The sequence below is a fragment of the Pelobates fuscus genome, chromosome 3 (genome assembly GCF_036172605.1).
Source record: "Pelobates fuscus isolate aPelFus1 chromosome 3, aPelFus1.pri, whole genome shotgun sequence".
Classification (NCBI taxonomy): Eukaryota; Metazoa; Chordata; class Amphibia; order Anura; family Pelobatidae; genus Pelobates; species Pelobates fuscus.
Window position 1 is genome coordinate 80,595,009 of NC_086319.1, and position 23,954 is coordinate 80,618,962.

The 23,954-nt window shown below is 37.6% G+C and overlaps 1 protein-coding gene across 3 annotated transcripts in view; it reads left to right on the forward strand.

The window, feature by feature from the left end:
- The first annotated feature begins 658 nt into the window (after window positions 1–658).
- UNC5A (unc-5 netrin receptor A) overlaps window positions 659–23,954 on the forward strand; it is a 296,264-nt gene continuing 272,968 nt past the window's right edge. For all 3 annotated transcript variants that reach the window (XM_063447287.1, XM_063447288.1, XM_063447289.1), the window contains exon 1: window positions 659–1,196. In XM_063447287.1, coding sequence (XP_063303357.1) covers window positions 1,097–1,196 — 100 coding nt within the window. In that variant the 5' untranslated portion in view covers window positions 659–1,096. The remainder of the gene's footprint in view (window positions 1,197–23,954) is intronic.

Sequence of the window (23,954 nt, forward strand, 5' to 3'; positions counted from 1 at the left end):
ATCACTTTGCTACTATCCACAGCTTAGTTAATCGTTTAGGGTTTTTGACTAAACTGGAAATTGCATACAGTTGACAAGGGAATTGCAAATTTGAGAACAAAAACAAAATAGCTATATTGTATAATTTTTTTCAGTTCTGCTGTTTAGGTCCGAACTTTACAATTTCCTTTCAGTTCTTCCCACAAAATGTTCCTTAAACCAGGTTTTCAAAGCCAACTAATATATTTTGGGTCAAAATGGTGTTTGTTCCAGAGACCATTTCTTTGTTGACAGGTGTTAACAAATGGATGGCACATTTCAATTCGTTCATAGCCCCCCCTGGCAATAAATGTCCTTACTCTGTGTAGTAAATCAGAATAGTGAAAAAAAATATATATATACAAATACAATGCTTTATACATATCATATCCAGTGCTGCTATTACATGGAATTCTCGCTGTTAAAAAAATATATTAAAGTTATTTATTTTGTCTTGCATAAATCTCTATCTCTTTGCATTAAATGCATAACCCCCCTCCCCCATCACTGCCAGGCAGCAGCTGCTATCAGAATGCCTGTGGCTGTAGCAATCCTGTTTCCTCCCATCAGCATCACAGAAGCTGCCACTTTAACCAGCTGTTGCTTTTCCTCCATTCCACCCAACCAGCTGTGATCCAGACCAGGTTTTTCTAGCCTGTGTCTGCATGTCCCTCTCTCTCTGTTTCTCTGTGTCTTTCTCTCTTTCTCTCTCTCTCTCTCGCTGGCTCATTTGCCTTCCTCTGCTCTGCATTGCTGTGGAGCCCACTACATCCAGAGCTGGGGAGTGGAGAAGAAAAAAAACAGGAGATTAGACCAGATTGCTGTTTTCTGGTACCTGGATTCTGGCTATGCACTGCTGCTGCTGACACTCCTGACAGTCAGTCAGTCCTGGGGCTATCTCCAGGGAAAGTCAGGTTGCTGCTGGGTTTCTGAGTCTCAGTAAGAATTTGGGGTGACCGTATGGAACGTTCCGTAAGAGGATACCTCTTTGTGCTGCAGAATGGAGGGACCCCCTGAAAGCAGCCCTGCTGAGACTTCGAACCTCAAAACCCAGTGACACCTCAACTTCTGCCCTGCAATGGGCTCATGGCTGGGGGACTGCAATCTGGACACCAGGATGGGGGCAGCTTGTTTCCTGCTGGTCAGTGGCTTTCTCAGTTTGCATCTACCACCCTCTGGTGAGTTTCTGTGTCCCCCAAAACCTTGCTAGCCACATGGGGAAGTTGGTGCCAGGGTATGTGCACTTGTGATGTAGAGGCTGAAAGAGATGCTCATGGAAGCTGGGTACCAGTGCCACTCCTCCCATTCACAGACCCTACACTCAGAGATGCTCCCACCAAATCCTTAGCCTCTCACCTCTTCTAGTCCCCATGGAGAGACAAGGAGACACAACACAGACAACATCTGCCTGGCATGTATTTACCCCCAGGGTCACACAATGGGCTGCCTGTATGGAACATTATCACATTTCTATCGTTTATATATACCGCACACGTATATTATCATGCTGCCTATATTTATGAATTAATAGCCGCATTACATACATATACCCGAATGCATACACTGTGTGCACATATATCTGTTATCTATCTAAATTTTTAATCAGCCTTGCAGAAAAGTAATTGTGCTAGCAGTTAGTTTTGTCTGGGGCTGTACCCTATTTACTAATGTTGAGATACAGTAACAGTTTAATTTCAGCAACATTCCACTCTGCACCCATGGGTCTGTTTGTGTATATTAATGTATAGGCAGCCAGGTGTCTGTCCACATGTATTTAGCAATGCAGGTTCACACAGAGGGGATACTAGTTCAGTCTCTATTAGACATTACACTGTGATGTTGCCAGTGATGGTGTCATTTGAAAGTTAAAGTCCATTATGTGTTGGAAGGATGCACAGCCTGTGAAGTTGTGCCCTGATTTGGGATTATTGTGCTGTGATCATGCACTGTGCCTGTCTCTCAGGCTCCTGCTGTGCAGGTTCCAATGTTATGCATAGGGAGGGATGGGGTTTTTCATGATGGGGTCAAAAAGCCGAGGATTTGCTTTTTTTTTTTCATTTACTGCTCACCCAGAATACACTATTCATAACTAATTGCTAACATTGGACGAAACTTGCAGTGAAATGCTATTGTGTAGCCATTGTGGTAGATGACCCTGAATATTGAGTTTTTTGGGGGGAGGCGGGGGGTATAGTTGCTACCTGGGTTGTTTTAATGGGATAGTGTAGCTGCTACATTGCCTACCTCTCTAAAGGGTTAATACACCTTGCACATAATGAAGTGCTGTTGGAGAGGATTTCGTTTGTCCAATTAATTTGTTATGTCCAATGTATATATCTTAGAATCTAAAGGTGGTGATTGTCATCCAGCGCTTATTTGGGTGTTAGTGGTACACAATGGGGAATCTATTGTGTTTAATCGTATGAACAATACAGCTGTGATTCTGTGAAATATATTTTGTGTGCTTTTGTTAAATTGTGTTTAATTTTTTTTATGTTTTATCGTTAAGTATAAGAACATATATTTTCATATCTATCGATCTATCTATCTATCTATCTATCTGTCTATCTATCTATCTATACACACAGCCATACACATACACAGCAGCACATATGATAAGGTATATATACACATTTTATACACATATTATTAGAGGTATGAATGTGTGTATAGATAGTGTATGTGTGTTTATGTGTATATATAGAAAATGTAGATAGATAGTGAATACGTACAACTGCATGCACACACACTCACTCACGCACACACACACATACATTGTTTATATATACGTATTTATATAAATACATATAAAGATGTATACATATAGTTATTAATTTAACACAGCAATGTTGTCTGTAATATTAGGATAGTGTTTGTTTGGGGTGCTATGTATTTGGAGTGTGTCCCAGTGTCAGTGAAGCTTTGTTTGTCAGGTGTGTATGCTTACATGAAGATAGTTATGTTTTGTTTAGGGAAGTATCCGAGTGGCTTACACTATTTTAACGTGAAGGTTTCTGCCTGAACGAAGTCTATAGACTTTTGAAAATAGGAGTGTTGTTAGGTTTCACATGCATTGCAGTATTTACCGTACAGTATTTTCAGTGTGAGTTCTTCACAGTATGTGTAGGTTTAAAGGTCTGTGTATCAGTGCGTATGCATGGGTTTGTGCAGGTTTAAAGGTCTGTGTGTCAGTGCATATGCATGGGTTTGTGCAGGTTTAAAGGTCTGTGTGTCAGTGCGTATGGCTGTGCGCATGTATCACTGCAAAAACAAGTGAGACTGTGTGCGAGGTACAATGTATTTAGCAGAGCGAGCAGGCTCGTGCCTAGCAAAGCGGGGATGTGTGTGTACTGTGGATATGTGCCTGCATGTGTATCTACATAAAGGTGATGAAGTATATGAACATATAAGGAAGCACTTGTGTGCCGCGTTAATGGGAGTATCTATCATTATGTACATTTACTGCCTAAATACGTGGCAGCTGGGTGTTTAATGCCCTGCTTTCACCGCACGATTGCTATACGAGAGGTTTTCGTGTTATTTGGCTGATGCATAGAAATGCCTTAGACTAACAAACCACAGAGATGTCCCCTGTCTGGGGGCTTTCGTCACTTGGTTGTAATAAGGTGATCAATCTGTCACTGTGCTGAACATTTGTAGACAGTAAAAGGTGACACCTGCTCTGCTTTACGGGAGATTGGGGCGCTGTCCAACATCTTGCACTGCTGCTTTTAGCCTCCAGATGCCGTGCCTGCCAGATGTGTATTGGCATCTCATTCAGAGCTTTCCCTGATCACCTGTCCTGGGCACGGCTCCAGCCCCCCTACCTCCCTCCCCCCGCTCTCCTGCGAGTACCCACATTAACGTGAATAGGAATTAATGCTCTTCAGATATCAGCGTAAAAGGTAGGTAAAGCACACAAGGATGAGAAATTACTTACCTTCTCATTTGTAAGCTGCCAATTTTCAGGCACTATTACATAATTTCCCTGTATTACACCAGTATTACACCATGCTATAGCGCCCACCAGCCACAATAACATATAACTCTGTATTAACTCACCCTTTATATCAGCATTTACAATGAAACAGATTTAAGAAAACTAAAACTTTTACTATAACGGTTATTAAAACGTATCTCTTTGTATTAATCAATCATCAGATTAAGCACTATAATAATGCATTCTATGTGTTAAATAAACATCAATTACACCACCTTTATAACTCCGACACAGCTTTCTGTATCAAACTGTATGTTACAGCAGTCACTATAATACAGTATTTAATAACCATCATACTACAGCACTCACAAGGCAGTTTTATGCTACTCTCTGTATTTTGTCACCTATTATTCATTTGTCAGTCACTTTTACTTTATGCTCTATGTTAAATGAACAGCAATCTCCATTCGCTAACACATCAAATCCATAATTAAACCGCTCATACTGCACCACTTTTGTGTGCCTTCAACACGTGTCTTCATATTTAAATAGCCTCCTATTTCACAAGTCGGCATTAATTGTCATTATGGTTTGCGCTAGGGGCGTGCATGATCTTTCATTCCACTTATAGGATGAACATAATCTTACAATTACAGGGCTATTTACTGAACTGGGATCTTACGATTTATGAGAAAAATAATTGAAAAAACAGACAAAAAAATCATTGAACTGCAAAAATTGTCCAACTCAGCATTTTCTTTTGAGTTCAGCCTAAACGTAAAGTTACCTTGTCTATTCATAATTCATGGTTTAGGGGATTATTTGTATCTCCGTTCATTCATTGTCCAGCAACAAATACTTTTGCGAATTAATATTTTGTACAGTATGCTTAGGGATTTATTCACTAAACTCCTGATTGTAGGGAATTGAAATCTGTGAAATAGTGAAGGTAGGACTATAATTGGGATGGTATATATTTTCCAGAACAGCGTTAGCCAAAATATGCCCATTCAGAATACAATTCACTACAAGTTGGAGTTTAGTGAATAATTATCACATTATTTGCACTCTCTTTTGTTAAATTACAATTCCATTTTTAGCAATAGGAATGATTGCATGGCAGTCCCAAATGGCATACAGAGATGGAAGATAGGAGATAACTCTACCCCCACGCATTTTCTTTCTCTGTCTTGTTTTGCAAGGATGCAGAGGTCAGAGCCTTTAATGGCACATATGTATTTCCCTCTGTTTCCTTGTTGGCCTCAGTCACAGTGACATGATCACACTTCACACCGAATGTTACTTTGTCCATAAACCATGAAATGAAGGTGCGAAACAGGTCAAAAGTACAAATCTGTAATTCTTTGCCACCAGACCATCAGAAATTTAAACTGGAAAGAACTGCAATAGAGTATCACAAAAATATCAAGTAGAAGGTCCTTACATTTTCGGTTTTAAATTCAGCTCATGGATTTGTCTACAAACAAGCAATTAAAGTGGAATTCACTTTTTAAAAAAACTACACCATTGAATAAAATCACATATTAACCCTTTTTTTTCATGGGTTTCTCCATTTGTTTTAAAAAGTGTATATTAAAGATTTAGTAAGTGACACAATCCGGTTTAAAACAGGCACACCTAGGGCATATAATGCAAATGAGGAGGAGAGCAGAAACATTGCTTGTACTCTTCCTTTAATTATGTTCAATGGCAGAAAAAGTCCAACATATAAAATGATTGGCTATAATCTCTGATGGAGGATTTTATTTTACGTAACTTAATATTAAAATCCTGGAGGGGTGACACTTCCCCTTTAACTCAGTATGTGTTTTACACTCAGTAACAAAATACCCATGATAAAGATGTCTAGTTTTCCCACCATCAGATGTAGCAATGTCTCTTCCTGTCTGATGTCGCTTGTCATGGGATTCTCTGTGCTATATATTTTAGTTGCTTTGGTACAACTCTATTTTTCAAGTTTATTTTTTTTTCTCCCCTATCTGCCAAGTGAAATACCTATTCATCTGTGATTTATACCCCAAAGCTGTCTTAGGCGGCCTACAATTTGAATCCTTTTATTTACATTCTCCCTGGGAAGCTTGTTTAATGTGTTCTGTCTTAGTTCTCTCCCTCACCCCACAAAACACAGCTATAGTTCTAAAGCTATAGTATACAATGTGCATTAGTATTCCATCCATAAATTCTTGTGTATTAACAGGTGCTTCATCACCTCCAGCAGATCATACTGTACACAGAAATAAATATACTCCTGCCTAAATCAGTCTCTATTGTTCATTGTTTCATCACACTCAGTGCCACCACAATTCGGTAATACTGCTAACTAGAATATATTGCCTGGGGACAGAACTAATTGCTAACCTGCTTCTCCCACCAGACTTACTAATGTATAGCTAAGGAATATTGGAAGAGAGATACATAACATTGTTATAAAATATTAACTAAAACATTGAAGGCTTACACCAAGCATCTTAACCACTACAGCCTGGCTGTACAGCCAGTAATGGGGCAAACTCTTTAGAAATGGTTTGACTTTGTACATCGGTCCCCACCGGGCTCCAAGTGCTGGAGAAGGACTGCATTTCAGAAGAATCCGGAAGCCGATCTAGTCGCCATTCATTGGCCATTCATGGGGAAATTATTCTAGTGACTTTCAGGAAGGCAGCCACAGCAATGTTTTACAATACAGGATTAAAATTAAAAGACCACGGCACCCAGATCACTTCATTGACCTGAAGTGGTCTGTCTACTTTGAGTGGTCCTTTAATCCCTTAAGGACACATGACATGTGTGACATGTCATGATTCCCTTTTATTCCAGAAGTTTGGTCCTTAAGGGGTTAAGTTCTACTCCAGAATTAGTGCTTACACGAACATACACATAAACACGAACATGAAATTAAACAAGGTAAATCAATAGAAACAATAATTTTTATTAGAAATTAACAGTTTTTTTGTTTTGTTTATTTCTTTAGAAAAATGTTAATGTCACCTTGATATTTGACTAACGTCTGATAAACCGTCCCCATCATATACACCTAGATAGAAAAGTTCCTTTGTATTCTAACTACACTTACGCTTTCTTGCCTCAGGAGAAAGAAGCACATTGCAATATTCTGAGACATTGCTTTTCATTCCAGTGTTTTCCCCTGTGGAACTGGAAGGAATGAAACATATACATACAATAAAAAAGAATTCTAACACTGCAGCGGCCTCTGCACCCTTAAGTAATCAGAGGGAAGCAAGAACCTATAGCATTTGATCTTATTCTGAGTTCATGTTCACGGCTGTGGTGGCAGCAGTAACAAGGTTTGGGTTGCCCGTACTCTTATTTATTCAGGTGTACTAGGAATTGGAATTGGAGTAAAAAGAAAGTAGGGCCTGTGCCCCTTGATCCACTGAGACTAATGGATGGAGATCAAATATGATATAGAAAAAATGGGTGCTTTGCCCCATTATTTTGTCCTTTTACTTTTCTCTAAAATAATCATGTAAAGGGGTATTAATTACATACCTCTATGATATTGGGATATGTATATATATATTTTTTTATTTTTTTTTAAGCCATCAAGCTCATCAATTTTGATGAACATTTTAAGTACTAGAAAGTGGAGCACACTTTTGCCCTATAAACTGAATCCTACTTTCCCTCTTCTTGTAAAATATTCCTTATTCCATATATATAAAACATTTTTTTGGGGGGGGGGTGAATCTTTTCATACACTGTTGTTTTGCAATGGCTTTGCAATACACCTTAAAATGCCAATGACAATAGCCAGCTTGCAGGAAACTCTCCTCGTCAGCTGCAAGGTCACCTACTGCGCCCACAATTACGCTGATTAGCTTAGTTAAAGGAACATTGTCAGGGCCAACATTCCGTTTCATAGGTCTGATAATTTCATATATACATTGTGTCAGCTTAGCAAATAGCAGATGTATACTTAATGTTATTTGAATTAGTGCTCAGTATTTTTCAGCTGCCAAGATCCTTGTCACAGAAAAGTCTACAAATTAATGTGGGCATCTGTACCACAAATTATTGAGAGCATCTGACTCGATAATATGTAAGCACCATGCATTGTGGGATATCATACATTAAATCAGAGTTTAAAGAGGAAGCATGGTCCTTTAAGTGAGTATAGCACCGTGTCATAGATGGATATATGGATATAGAATGTACCTAGGTGAAGCTGACCCTTTTATATATATATATTTTGTGAATGAAAGAATTCCTTTATGGTCAAGTAGTGGTAGAAAGCTAGTGAACTTTCTTTTACATACCTTTTGCAATTCAACAGTTTCAAATCAGTTAAATACATGTTCCAGAAAATTGGTATTTTGCATTGTATGTGAAATTAGAGCTGCAAGAGATTGGCTATAACACCCAGCCAATCACATTGTTCATACTCAGCAGATAGATTTTATACATATGTATGTATATTCCTTTTGTTCACACCTAGGGGCTCTAATTTTTCTCTTTACTTTTCTCTCTGTTTTAGACTACTTCTTTTTTATATTGTTGTTGTTTTACTTTTATTTTAAAGGATTGCTTTTTACACAAGCAGAAGATGAAGACTTGTAGACATTTTATATTTTGCGGGTGAATGCCTTCATTCTCCCATGGGCAGTGAAAATGTTGCTTCTCTGTCTTCCGTCAACTACTCCTTTGAAAGAGCCTTGCTTAATAACCAATCAAATCTAAAGAGTTTTCCTGGTAGTTTTACGCCTTTCCTGTTATCTTTGGGGTTTTTCTTCAAATGTCAGTTGGCATGTTGAATTTTTCTGAATAGTCTGCTTTCTCCAAATAATATCAAAGGTAACATAGTAACATCATAACCACTTCAGCCCAATGTAGTTGTTATGATGTAGGAGGAGCCAGGTATGCAAAGAGTATGCCAAGAGTACCCATTTCCCAAGTAATGGGCATACAGTTTTGCAACGGTTTTCCCTCTTACCTGGTCCCCAGTGGCCAAATATGTGATTCCAGAGAGCAGGGCCGGACTGGCCCACCGGGATACCGGGAAATTTCCCGGTGGGCCGGTGCACTTGGGGCCGCACAGTGCAGCAGCCCTTCATCTCCCCACACAGTACACAGTCTTGTGGAGGTTTGATGAGCTGAGCAGCTCCAGATCGCACTGTATTGCGTTCACTCGCGAGCAGCAGGCACTCCAAAGTGAACTGTCAATGCTGCTCGTGAGTGAAGGATAAGGAGCAGTGAGGGAGGCAGTCCTGTGCCTGCCTGTCAGCCTTCACACACAGGAAGCATGTGACCCGGTAATCAGGCAGAGCAGGGCAGCCCACGCGGGTCCTCTGCCTTTTGCTTCCTGTGTGTAAAGTGCTGGCAGGCAGGGAGAGGAGTGGGGCCAGACAGAGCTGCAGGCAGGGAGAGGAGTGAGCAGGGGGCCAGACAGAGCTGCAGGCAGGCTGCTTCTCAGCCAGGAGCTGAGGGAGCACGGAGAAAGGTGGGGTCAGTGAGCTGTGGCACCCAGGTATTTAATGTTCATTTCCAGGATTCATAGGGTGTGTGTATATTTGAGTGTGTAATTGTGTGTGGGAGGTGTTTTTGAAGATATTATGTGAGTGTCAGTGTGGAATTCTGTATGTGTGTGTCAGTATGGATCAATGTATGTGTGAGTGTCAGTATGGATCAATGTATGGGTGAGTGTCAGTATGGGTCAATGTATGGGTCAATGTATGGGTGAGTGTCAGTATGGGTCAATGTATGGGTCAATGTATGTGTGAGTGTCAGTATGGGTCAATGTATGGATCAATGTATGTGTGAGTGTCAGTATGGATCAATGTATGTGTGAGTGTCAGTATGGATCAATGTATGGATCAATGTATGTGTGAGTGTCAGTATGGATCAATGTATGGATCAATGTATGTGTGAGTGTCAGTATGGATCAATGTATGTGTGAGTGTCAGTATGGATCAATGTATGTGTGAGTGTCAGTATGGATCAATGTATGGATCAATGTATGTGTGAGTGTCAGTATGGATCAATGTATGTGTGAGTGTCAGTATGGATCAATGTATGGATCAATGTATGTGTGAGTGTCAGTATGGATCAATGTATGTGTGAGTGTCAGTATGGGTCAATGTATGGATCAATGTATGTGTGAGTGTCAGTATGGGTCAATGTATCGATCAATGTATGTGTGAGTGTCAGTATGGATCAATGTATGTGTGAGTGTCAGTATGGATCAATGTATGGATCAATGTATGTGTGAGTGTCAGTATGGATCAATGTATGTGTGAGTGTCAGTATGGATCAATGTATGGATCAATGTATGTGTGAGTGTCAGTATGGATCAATGTATGTGTGAGTGTCAGTATGGATCAATGTATGTGTGAGTGTCAGTATGGATCAATGTATGTGTGAGTGTCAGTATGGATCAATGTATGGATCAATGTATGTGTGTCAGTATGGGTCAATGTATGGATCAATGTATGTGTGAGTGTCAGTATGGATCAATGTATGTGTGAGTGTCAGTATGGATCAATGTATGGATCAATGTATGTGTGAGTGTCAGTATGGATCAATGTATGGATCAATGTATGTGTGAGTGTCAGTATGGATCAATGTATGTGTGAGTGTCAGTATGGATCAATGTATGGACCAATGTATGTGTGTCAGTATGGGTCAATGTATGGGTGAGTGTCAGTATGGATCAATGTATGGGTGAGTGTCAGTATGGATCAATGTATGGATCAATGTTTGTGTGAGTGTCAGTATGGATCAATGTATGGATCAATGTATGGGTCAATGTATGGGTCAATGTATGGATCAATGTTTGTGTGAGTGTCAGTATGGATCAATGTATGGATCAATGTATGGATCAATGTTTGTGTGTGAGTATGGATCATTGTGCGCCAGTGTATGTGAGTGTGTGGGCATCAGTACGTGCCAGTGAGTATCCATTAATCAAAAATCTGTGTTTATGCTTGTTTTTTTTTTTTTAATGACATGTTGAATTAAAAAAATCAAATATAGCTTTGCTTTATCTATGTTATTTGTGAAAGTATTCTGCATAGATACATATGCACAAATAGTATTATATCACTATATATATATATATATATATATATATGTATATATGTATATAAATCGCAAGCATTATTTTAATAATTATTATGTTTATAATATATAATATTTTCATGCATAATACACTTGGAAATTACACACACACACACACACACACATATATATACATATACATATATAATGTATGATGGGCTTGACATTTGCCAAAGGGTTATTACTAATAGTTTTAATTTTAAAAAGTGAAAATCTAAATTTCATAATTTAAACCAAAATAGCGGATTTGAAACAAAATTTTAACTTGGGTATAGTGACAGCTTGACTATTGTAGCCTAAATTTAGCAATTTACATTTTCATTCACAAAAATATTAGCTTAGTGGATAACCCTGCCTTTCTCTCAGTCTTTCATTCCCTGGTATCAAACTACATACAACGAAGAGTGCGCTCATAGGACTGAGGACTAACCAAAATAAGATTAATTTAAATCAGACGTGCAGCAGCATTCAGTCAATGTTTCATTCCCATTACTGGACCTTTCAAAATTATAAGGATGAAACGTTAAAGTAAGATGTTGCACATCTGATTAGAATAAAACAGCTCTTTTGTTTATTTTAAGTCCTGTGAGTGCGCTCCTTCTTGTTGGTTAAATAATTGTAACTGTATATCTGTCACAGCTGGCGCAATTTATGATGGGGCTGGTATAACATTTTTCCAGGGCTGCTTTTTATTCCCAGTCCGGCCCTGCCAGAGAGGCATTAGCAGAGCTGCAGAAGCCAGAAGTTGAACCCACTGACCATTCAATATGGGGGAAATAAGCACAGAATTGATATTAGTCAGCCCAGGAACTTTTGTTCTAGGCTGGTTAATGACGCCCCTTTGACACTGCTGAAGGGTAAGTTACACCTCGACACCAAATGTGTTAAATTCCGTATGTGCAGCATTTCAAAGTAAAAGCTGCACATGCAAATTCTAGGCACCATGACCACTTCAAACCACTGAAGTGATCCTAGTTCTCAAAGTAACTGTTTAATGTAGCACCTTTATTTTGTATGCATGTTTAAGTGAGTGCAAACTTCTTGATTTCTTATGTAAATTTATTTGGGAGTCCAGTCCAACTCGCTTGGTTTTGCACCTCATCCTGCCACAGGTGCTTCACTCGAGGGGTACTCTTTAAGGGACACTCCAGATCCCTAAAACACTTTAGCTTGTGAAGCACTTTATGTGTGAAGAGTGTGTCCTCTTTTTTTTTTTCATTTTACAAAAGTGCAGATTTAAATTTGTACTTTTTTATAAATTAAACTTGTTACACTCCCCTCCCGGCTGTCAATCACACAACTGGTCCTGTCCCTTCTTGGCTGCTAAGCTTAGTGGAGCTGAACTCAAGGGTCAGAAATTGCCCTGAAAACCGGTAATGCAAAGACTTCTCATTGAGCTGCATGGGGAAGCCTGTGATTGGACAGACACAGAAAGTCTGGGCTTGCTTAAAAGGGGAGGACTTGCACAGGCTGCCGACAAGAAAGCGGAGGGTTTTCCAAGCTGTTTATAGATAAACTACAATGAAAAGATGCATAATTTAATGCAAGCATGTTTCCATTGGGTGTATATATACTAAATCGTGTTTATTTTATTTTGCCAATGGAGTGTCCCGTTAACTTATTTATTTACTTATAAAATATTTTACCAGGAAAGATACTTAGAATTAGGTTACATAGTTACATAGTTACATAGTTACATAGTTAGATAGCTGAAAAGAGACTTGCGTCCATCAAGTTCAGCCTTCCTCACATTTGTTTTTTGCTGTTGATCCAAAAGGCAAAAAAAAAAAAAAAACCCAGTTTGAAGCACAATTTTGCAACAAGCTAGGACAAAAAATTCCTTCTTGACCCCAGAATGGCAGTCAGATTTATCCTTGAATCAAGCAGTTATTACCCTACATTGAAAGATTATATCCTTGAATATTCTGTCTTTGCAAGTATGCATCTAGTAGCTGTTTGAACATCTGTATGGACTCTGATAAAACCACTTCTTCAGGCAGAGAATTCCACATCCTGATTGTTCTTACAGTAAAAAAACCTTTCCTTTGCCTTAGACGAAATCTTCTTTCTTCCAGTCTAAACGCATGGCCTCGTGTCCTATGTAAAGTCCGGTTTGTGAATAGATTTCCACACAATGGTTTGTATTGGCCCCGAATATATTTGTATAATGTTATCATATCCCTAGGTTGCTAGAAACTATTTCAGAAATGGGGAACATTGGCATTGTGGCAGGTGTATGCAATGTATGGTCATATAATGTAACTAAACCACCATTATCTTTGCCTAATTCTGGTGTTTTTTAAAAAAAAAACTATTACAGTTTGTGAGCTTTGACAGTGTTTAGTGAGTGTGATGGATCTTGATTGTTTATATATATATATATATATATATATATATATATACACACACACACACACACACACATGAAGATTAATATGTTTTTATATGCACCTTACATGGCATTTTGGCTTACAAAGCACCTTTCTTCAAATCCAGGAATTAGCATACAAATGACAGAACAACAAAACATGACTTAAATGCCTCATATAGCCTAAAAAAGAGAAATTACTTCATAATTACCTTGTGATAAATTGGTTGTCAAGGTGACGAATAGCACCACAATATAAAACAGAATAGTTCATGATACATGTTAAATATATATATATTAAAAAATATATACATTTATATAGATCACCCTAGCCAGGAATCTTTCATTCTAGCGGGAACAGTTTCAAATTAAACCAAACAAATTGCATCTTATTCCACAGGAATAAACATAAATTGTGTTCTTTGTTCAGACCTTTCAAAGCAAAATGTGAAAGCATTGAACCTAAAATATCGCTTACAGCTTGCAAGATGTATCCTATCATTATAATTATCCTTCATTTATAAACCACCAGCATTTGTTTTTCACTATTCAGATATACGCAAATTACAATGAATACTAGTAATCACATGATATAATGTATTGCAGTATAAATTAGTAGACCTGTAAAGCTCTAGGCACCATAACCACTTTAACTATTGAAAGCATCAGCCTTTCACTGCCTTCTATCACTGGTTTAATTTCATAGATTTTAAGGCACAGCATACCTCCGTCTTAGCGATTCCATCAAGGGAGAATTTAGCAAAGAAATGTGGATCAGTACCCAGAGACTCTAAACACCATAACCACTTCAAAGAGTTGAAGCGATTATGGTATCTAAAGTATCCCTGTAAATAAGCGCTTACAGTCTATAGGATTTCATTAACATGTCTTTTCACTAAAGTCTTTCTTAATTGTTGGAAATTCTAAGTGAATTTAAAATTTTTGGCCAAATTATCTGCATTTGAAAAATGTCAGCCGTGATTTCAATTTGACTACTATTGCTCTGAAAATTTAACATTTGCTTTGAATTCCCCGCAATGCAGACTAGAATGAATAACTTATTTTTGTAGTACAATAATCTGTTAACTTGTGAAAAACTCTGGCAGATAGAAAACACAGGGAGTCGTTCTCGTAACAGAGAAACTGTAAACATTTAGAGTAATTGTTAATATAAGGTCAATTTAAAAAAAAAAAAAGAAAAGATAAACTTAAAAAATTGCTATTTTTCTAATTAAGCTATTGTGGTCTAAAAGTTTAAAATGTTCTTTTGAACGATCCTTGCTTTCATAAATAGCACTATTACTAAATAGTGCACTGTGGTGAACTGATAATCAAATTGCAAAAAGTAGATAAAAATAGCTGAATTTGAGATTATTGAAATACAAGTATTATAGCCTCCATTTTGCTATCTGGTTTCAATTAACCACAATATACTTGCATGTTAAACCCTGTATGTGGCATAATCATGTGCCATACATTTGGAAGAGTTTAGAACTCTTGGATACACGTATGGTACATTTTAGGCTGGTATGTGTTACGTGTAAAAGACCCCACACAGATTTTTTTTGTTTTGCTCTCAATTCTACTCTAACTGAAAACTACTCTAACTTGTGCCATCAGTCTTAGCTAATGCAAGCTTGCCAGGTATGTGCAGCAGTTATTACTGTGCCTTTCAGTGCTCCCAGACAGCCAAAAATAGTAGTTTAAAGGGACACTGTAGTCACCTAGACCACTTCATTTCATTGCAGTGTCCCTGTCCAGCTTAGTCCTGTAATGTAATGTTTTTGAGAAACTGCAATAATTACATTTCAGGACTAAGACTGCCTCTAGTGGCTGTCAATCAGACAGGCAATAGAGGCACTTCCTGGATCCTAGCTTCCATGTAATCGGCGCTTAGCCTTCTCCGACTTGGGTGGAGGGCTTATTTCCATACATGGCAAGCACCGCAAGTGCATTAGCCTCCCTCCCATCCATGTCAGAGGAGGCTGAGCGCCAACCCAGCGCAGAGGGAGATTGGCAGTTGAATTGGTAGAGTACATTTTTTAAAATTTTCAACCCTTTATCTGTTGGGGGGCGGTGAAAGGAGGGGGAAGCAAGAGGGTACTATAGTGTTAGGAATACAGATTTGTATTCCTAACACTATATTATCCCTAAAATGTCAGGTTCAAGATAAGAAGCCCTCTCTGAATTGTGCTTATAGCAGACCTGACATACACTGAATTTTTAGATTTTTTTTTAAATTGTTACAATGTCCGCATCTGGTAGATTGCAAATAGTTAATCTGTACATTGTGCAAATGAAATTGCCAGAAAATGTACAGATTAAATGTTTGTGCATATTTCCATATAGTTTGTCATGCAAAAAATTGAACTTTGTAGAAAGAAAAAAGAAATGTAACACAAAGATAATGACTATAAAGAGGCAGTCCATTGTAGTGGTTCTGGTGCTATGAGTCTATGGGCGCCAATCCCACCTCAATTTCCGGTAAACTATTTTGGATCGCTTTAAGGAATAACATGGCTCTACTTTGCTAACCCATCCCATCACTTGCAGCTTATTACTGACAAGCAGACTGGATCAAATTGCACTTGATAATGTATATGAGTAGTTTCTTAATACGTACACGCATGTGTGTGTATAATGTATTGTCCACACTTTATAACTACATACTCAAACCATGCAATATATATATATATATTTAATACATTTTACAGTTTTACATTAGCTGCTGATTTTTCAGCACAACAGTAAAATGCCATATACCATCTCTCAAAGGTGACCTTGACAAGCACATGGTTCGAGGACACAAGACGACTTTCAGTATACTCCCATGATGGTTGATGCACAGCCATATGTTAGACATCACAGAAAGCCATGTCTGCAGTTTAAACCTCTGTAATAACAGAAGGATATTAAATTAGGTTAGGACTTACCAAATTTAGGGTATTTTGGTGCACTGGCAGTCTAAGCACTATATGATGATACAATGTGTCTGTATCTCTATTACAGTATTTTTAACTGAGGTAGATATTTTATTTAGATGTAAAATATGTTTCCTTTTATTTGAAATTCTTGGATATATATATATATATATATATGTGTGTGTGTGTGTATATATATATATATATATATATATATATATATATATATAGATATATATAAATAAATGTATTTATACATTTGCCAATAATCTGCCTAGCACATTGTACAGTTGAAATAATATAAGTACCAACATGTTATATTAACATGACAGATGCACTTGAAATGCAAACTGAATATGTTTTCCGTGAAACATGGTGATTTGGCAACTATTAAGAGAATTGACAGCTTTTATTTGTAAAAATATGTGTGAGATTTAGAGAGAAAGGGGTTGGTTGGAAGGATGGATAGATGGATAGATAGACAGACAGGTAGATAGACATTAGAATTCCAAAAAGTGATTTCATCAGATTTCATCATACATAATTATGTCGCTATTTTACTTTTTAGAGGGATCACGCAAGATATGTAGAATGTTCTGTTGTGTTGAATAATTAGATTTGTGTTTTTTTTCAACCCCATCATACTCCAAAAATGGACATATTTAAATGTTGTACTGCCATTTAGTCAACAACCTGATGATTCCACAGAGTGAGAGAGCAGTGTTTATCTAAATCAACAAACTCACGACAAACAGTCCATCCATGTAATGGCCGCTTACTAAAGCTTGACTATCTCTACCACGTTAAAGGACAAGTGTTCAGACTGTGGGGGATGGATAGGAAATTTAGTAAGTGCCACAAAAAAAAAAACAAGATGGACGCTATGATGTTTTTATTCACAAATGCTATTTTATATCTGTTATATCTGTTATAGTGTAGCGCTAAAGCAAAATGTTTTAGCCCCAGAGAGACAAGCAAACTCCTATTGAATTGTGTATAACAACACACACTGTCTGTTTTCTCTATAAATCCTATACTAACTGAAAGCGGGTATAAATTAACCGTGACGTGACCAAAGCTAATGCAAACTGGCGAGGCATGTACAACAATTGTTACGTTAACCCTTGCAGTGCCACTGCAGAGAGCAGCACGTTGCGATAATGAAAGGCAGCAAAACTGAACCCTACTAAGATGAGAGTGTCTAGTCGAACGACTAAAGCCTCCATTCGGCACTATACTACATTATTATTCTCTGAAGAATGAACTTGGCACATAAGTAAGTGTTTAAAATGGAGCTGTACCAACTCCAGCCTTATACACAAAAGACAGCCTTGCTTGTTTTATCCTTAAAATGTTGACCAATACTCAACATGAAATTGGGAATCTACAGATTGTAAGAGCAATATCCAAAGTGAAATTACAAGAAGAAGTTGTTGCAATTAATGGTTCGTTGGGGTAAAAGTGGAAAATATATTTCAAACTCAATTTTCAAGATAGAAGGGATTATATAATTTTTAGACCAGAGGTAGCAAAACGTTCGGCATTCCAGATGCTGTGGACTACATCTCCCCTGATGCGTTTTCAGCATTATGGGACGTACAGTCAACATCTGAAATGCCAAAGTTTGCTTAGCCTTTATACACAGCATAAAGTAAACCCACGCTTTCCGGGGTTTTCTTTTGTATAATTGAGATATTGTTGAAATTAAAAATTGCCATTCAGCATATTATTTTTTATTTGCTTTGTGGCTTTAACCATAATGAGAAGACATCACGCCTATCAAAAAATGTCTGCTTTTAAGGCTTTACTCACTGGCCTGTGACCAATTATTGCAAAATGAATTCCATTATAAAAATGTGAACTTCAAAACAATAAGCTTTTTTTTTTTTTTGGAGGGGTGGGTTGGAGGGTTTGTTTTGTTTTTTTTAATTCTGTTTCCGCAGATTGTTTTTTGCTGCTCAAGGGTTAAGCATCTGGACCAAGTTTAGAGGACAGTAAAATTTATTGTGGGCATTTTATAACTGCACACCTCAAACCATGCAATTTATTTGTCACTTACAGAAAATTGCTTCTAAGCACATGTTTTTAAAAGGACTGCACTGGGATCTCTCCTTCCTCCTAATTGGTCCTCTATGCTTGGGGCTGAGGGGAGTGATGAAAAGGTCTGAGCAGCTTCTGTGCCGTGTCTCCTTCCCAACCACCTCACAAAGGCTCTGTGTAAACAAGCCGCTTCAAAGTGTAGGACGAGCGTGGCCGGCAGTCGATCATTTCATGTTGATGCGCTCCTTCCTCGTCAAGCGACAGATAATTAAGACCTTTCTAATTTGCTGTGTGTGCGTCAGGGAGACAGAATGCCACTCAGCACCCCCTCTTTTTTCTGTCTGGCCTTTGCTCATTTATTGTCTAACCCCTGTTCTACAGCATTCTAAGGTATATGTTTTCCCAAGACCACACTTTCTATCAATATATTAAGAAACACTATATTCTGCGAATGTGACAAATGGCTTAAATAATACAACAAGCAACTCAATAAAAACAATGCACTGACCTGCATGTGCAAGTCTCTAATTCAGCAATAAAAGGTGGCAAATATCACAACAGATAAGATGAAGCACTGGGTTTTTTTCCTTTATCTTTCTTGATTTAGAAAGATGTAAGAAAAACCTTTGTTGTTTGTTTGGGTTTTTATTTGCATTTTGTTCTCTCTTTTTAAGACATAAGCAAATTGTTCCTTTCTGTCATTTTTGAGGAATTATAAAGCCATGCCAGCGTTAGCTTTTCCTTTTTCTTTTTTTTTTTAAATACAAAAGGGGAGGAAATAGGGATAAGTCCTTCAGCTGCTTAAGATGATAACACCTACCGGAGCGAGCGAGCCAGAAGTGCCTGTCTCTGGTGGAAGATTATGCAGGAGTAAAAAGAGAACCCTGGCATTTTGCATGCACAGTATGGCCAGGAATATGCATTAATGCACTTGTGAGATATACATAATCGAGGTGCCATTCCGAGGATTAAAATAAAAAGCATAAAAGAACCAAGATTGTGATGCTTTGGTCCTGTGGCATTTTTCATGTACAGATTTGAAGAGAATAGCTCCATGTTGTTTGGTTCATGACCAAAGGGCACAGAAAGATTTGGAAGTGACCTACAACGTGCACTAATACCTTTCAGCTGCGTCAAACAATGCCTGTTAATCTGCAGATGAACAAATCGATTAGTTCGGTCTTGACTAACAAATCTATTCGTTCGCCCATAGATTAACAGGCATTTTATTCGTTTGACGCATCTGAAAGGGATTTGTGCCCCTGCCTGGAAACGAGTAACAAGTCTCGATTAAATAAATTACCCATAATGCTCAGCAATTATATTACAAAAAAAAAAAAAGGTGAATGCCTGGCTGAGACATACAGCAATCTTACTTCAACAACAAATTGAGATTTATACGTTGGCATTAAACGTTGTCAAATTAAAAAAGGCACTTGAGGCTGGCATTGAATTTCAATAAAAAATGACAAACACGCTAGAAAATGTTTTAAAGATAAATACTAGAAATGCTAGGGATTTGCAGCTTCTGCTGTGAGCTGTTCAAACACCAAAAAGCAGGTAGACCTCTCAGCCTAGCCTTGTGCTCTCAGTATTTTTTGTGGGAGTGCTGATCTCCCTGCTCATCAGCAGCATTTGTGTATGTAAATGAATGGCGGTATTGTATGAGGTAATAGAAACTGCAGCTCAGCTTTTCTTTTTTGCCTTTTCGTGTTTCATTTTCTATTCATTAATAATACTGCTCATAACCACACAGATGTAAGATTCATATGTTATCATGCCCCCAACTGTCCCAATTTTGCCATCCCAACACTTGCGCTCTACTCAGGCCTCCAGAACCCTGCTGGAACCACTGACACAGAGCTCTCTGAATGCCTTTAGGTTTAGCCAGGTACGTAATCTCGTCACTGGCCTGCCCAGCTTTCCCCCACCAGCAACGTTGTGTGTCATTTCTCGGGATGCCGATTTTAGGGGGAGATGTGATACGCAAATGCCATATGTGCATATTCTTCAAATGTACTTAGCCCACAGGAAGCTTAGTTTGCTCAGTGATGTTTTTTTTTTTTTTTTTTTTAATGGGGAGTCTCATATAGTTTTAAGATGTAAGATATGGTATAAAAATATTTCCACAAGTGTCCTAAAGTGTAACACAAAACTGCAGAATAATTCCGTTTTTTTGTTTGTTTTTTTATGTTTATGGTTTTTTTTTTATTTTAAATATACAGACTTATTTACTAAAATGTAAACTGTCAGGAATTCAAAGTGAATTTAAAAGTTTACACCATAAATAGTCGGAATATAAAAGTCTCCAAGTGTCATATAGTTTCAAGATGTAAGACATGGTATCAAAATATTTCCACAAGTGTTCTAAAGTCTAACTCAAAATTGCCAAATAATTCTGTTTCTTTCTTTGTTTTTTTTTTTTTGTTTGTTTTTTAAAATTTTTTTATATGGCTATTTTGGCCCAAAATTTAAATTCACTTAAGTTTGTATTCACTAACCTCCAAATTGTATCAAATGAAAAACCAAATTTCGAAACTGAGGCTAAAATACCTTTCCCTATGGGATAGCACTGGATTGGCTAAAAATCAGCCATTTTAACGATGTCACAAAGGGGGAGGAGCCAGTGCCGGCAGACCCGCGTGGCTCTGGAAATAAGGTGAGTTTAAAACTTTTATATCAGGCTAAGGTGGGGTTGAGGGGGGGCAAGCCACCTAAATGGTGGGTTTAGCACTATAGGGTCAGGAATACATGTTTGGGTTCCTGACCCTATAGGTATCCTTTAATTTCCCCAGATCAGCCATGTGTATCTTTATTTGTGATTTAAAATTCAATTTGACACAATTTAGAGTTTAGTGAATCAACCTCCTCGAATTCCCTACAATTCACACTTTAATGAATAAAAATGCAATTTACCAAGGTAATGGTTTGCCAGCCAAAACTTACCGAGATAATGGTTTCCTAAGGAAATAGCATGATAAAGCCAGTGCTGGCTGCCATTTTGCTCAAATGAGAAATCACTATAGAAGTCCATTTTCATTTTTTTAATGTTATAAATCTATCACAGCCAATGCAATATATTGTCATAACTATTGTAGAAAAGACAATTTGCCAATGATTAGTTTATGCAGATATATTGGCATATTAAAACAAAATCATTTATCAATCTTTTGTTGACTAAACATTCATAAAAAGCAAGTAGAGCCTTGTGGGTACTCTGAAAGGACATATTTTTCCAAGGGATATAAAACGAGGCAACGCAGTAACAAGTAAAATCCTCCTGCAACATTCATCATCAAGGTAAATGTCTATGAACAATGCAGGCAACAATGACGTGTCATTATTCTCCAAAAATGTGGTGATAACTAAAGGAAAAATATAAATTAAATTATAAAACATATTGTGCACAGAATCGATACAGTCCTGTTGGAGGTACACAGAAAATATGGTTTCTTGGAGAAATAAAAAAAAAACATTTGGGGAGTTAAAAACATACCAGTTTGACAATTTTAAGGCATAATATTTAAGAGCCACCAGTGGGCATTAAACACTCCAGTACATCCACAGCATTTTTACTTTATTGTTTTGTTGGTTTTTTTTCAATGAGTAATTGCATTTCAATAAGTTATGGAGAATAAATTTATTAAAAATACATACATAAACAAATGTTAATGACCCTTGATTTCCCATTATTTGCCATAAATCTGCAGCTTTGACAGGGGTCAGTACATAGTCAATACTGACCCCATTGTTTAATATGAGCAGATTATTGATCAAAGTAGAAATCTGATTGCCAATATGGAGTCAAGATGGATTTCCCCCCTTTTTGTGGCACAATTGGCCAATGTTTCAAATTAGGTTTATTGACTTCTTTTGGATGAACAGCACAAAAAGATTTGTGTGAAGGTTGAAAAAGATTGACTCGAGTCTTTTTTCAACCTGTATATATTATATTTTATATATTCATATAGATGTATACATACAAATTACCACAATACGCACCAATCAATTCACCAACACATTAAACATATATCAAAACATCCTCATGTTTAAGATGACCTGCAGAAGAAGGGTGATTTGAGTCAATGCTTAGGCTCCTAGAGGATGAAGTTAAAGGATTACGCAACCACCATGACCACTTCAGTGATTTGAAGTCGTCATGTTAGTAGGAGTATGTAAGTGCAGTGTTTTCGCTTGAAACTTAGTAATCTGCACTTTGTGCCAGGGGCTAGTTACACCCCTGGAACTCTGTTCTCAGCTGCTTAATGTCAATTCCGTGTGTATTGTACATTTGCCGTCAGCGCACACAGCTAGCTCTCCCCTCCATCCCTTCCTGTGCAGAGTCGCTCCTGCCACCCTCTATTGCATGTGCCTGTGCCACAAAATGATTCTCTATGGAAAGCATGTGATTGGACCTTGTGTAACTGTTTTGACATTAAAAAGAGGCGTGGATTCCATTTCAGTATTAACTTTATTTTAGACTCTATATCTTTATTATACTTGATAAAACAAATGGTTGGAGTAACCCTTTAACCCTATGCACAGTGGGTGGCTGAACATAGCAGGAGTTAGTGATATAAAGTGGACTTAACCCTGCGCATACCATGCTGTCACAACAGCTGCAGTTCTTCTTTGGTTAGGACATACAAAAACGATGCACCAGTTCGTAGCAAATAAATGTCAAATGTCACAGTTACAAAATAACAATAACAAAAGCAAGGTTTCGACCTGCAGGTCTTTTTTTAAGCCTTATAAAGACCAGCGGGTCGAAACGTCGATTTTGTTATTGGACACAATATAATTATAATTTTTTTTAATCCAGTGAGTGCTCTCATTTATTCATTTTCTACATAACCTTTATGCTGTGTAGCACTGTGGTCGTTCGGATTTATATTATATTAAATTAAGGCAGAGTGCCAGATTTTTATTTTTGTTTGTTTTATTTATATATATATATATAAAACTTTGCTTTGGTCCTTTCCAATCTTCATCTATAAGGCTAGCTCTAGCGGCAGATATGCCGCTGAAAGTTTACCAGCATACATTTTATTTTAAGTTTATCTCCACTAATTGAATTGCAGTTTCCCCATAGACTTCAATGGCAAAATTGCTCCTCAGTCACCAGAGATAAACTTATCATCGAATCCAGCCCTTTTACCATCTGATTGTAGGCTCAATCCTGGTTTAAAATAAACATCCCAGCACGTCAGTGATGCAAATCTTGCCTCCAAATCTAAATGAGAATAGTTAAGTATACACAAAATCAATATTCTTGACTGGCATTGCTTAGTCCCAACCTCAATCCAATAGTACACTTGTGGTTAAACCCAGGAAAGCAGTTAACAAGAAAGCATTAAAAAAGAAAAATCAACTCTAGAGTGTTTAGAAAATTGCTCTGAGAAGGTTTCCAAAAGATGTACCAAGAAGAAACAAACTGTGATTTAACAAATCACCCCTCCTATCACCCTCAGACAGCTATGAAATATATACCAAAGGCTTCTCCAAGTTCCAAGTGAGCCGTTATGATAAGGGTTACCTGGCAACATTTCAACTCAAAAGTGAGTTTTGGTCA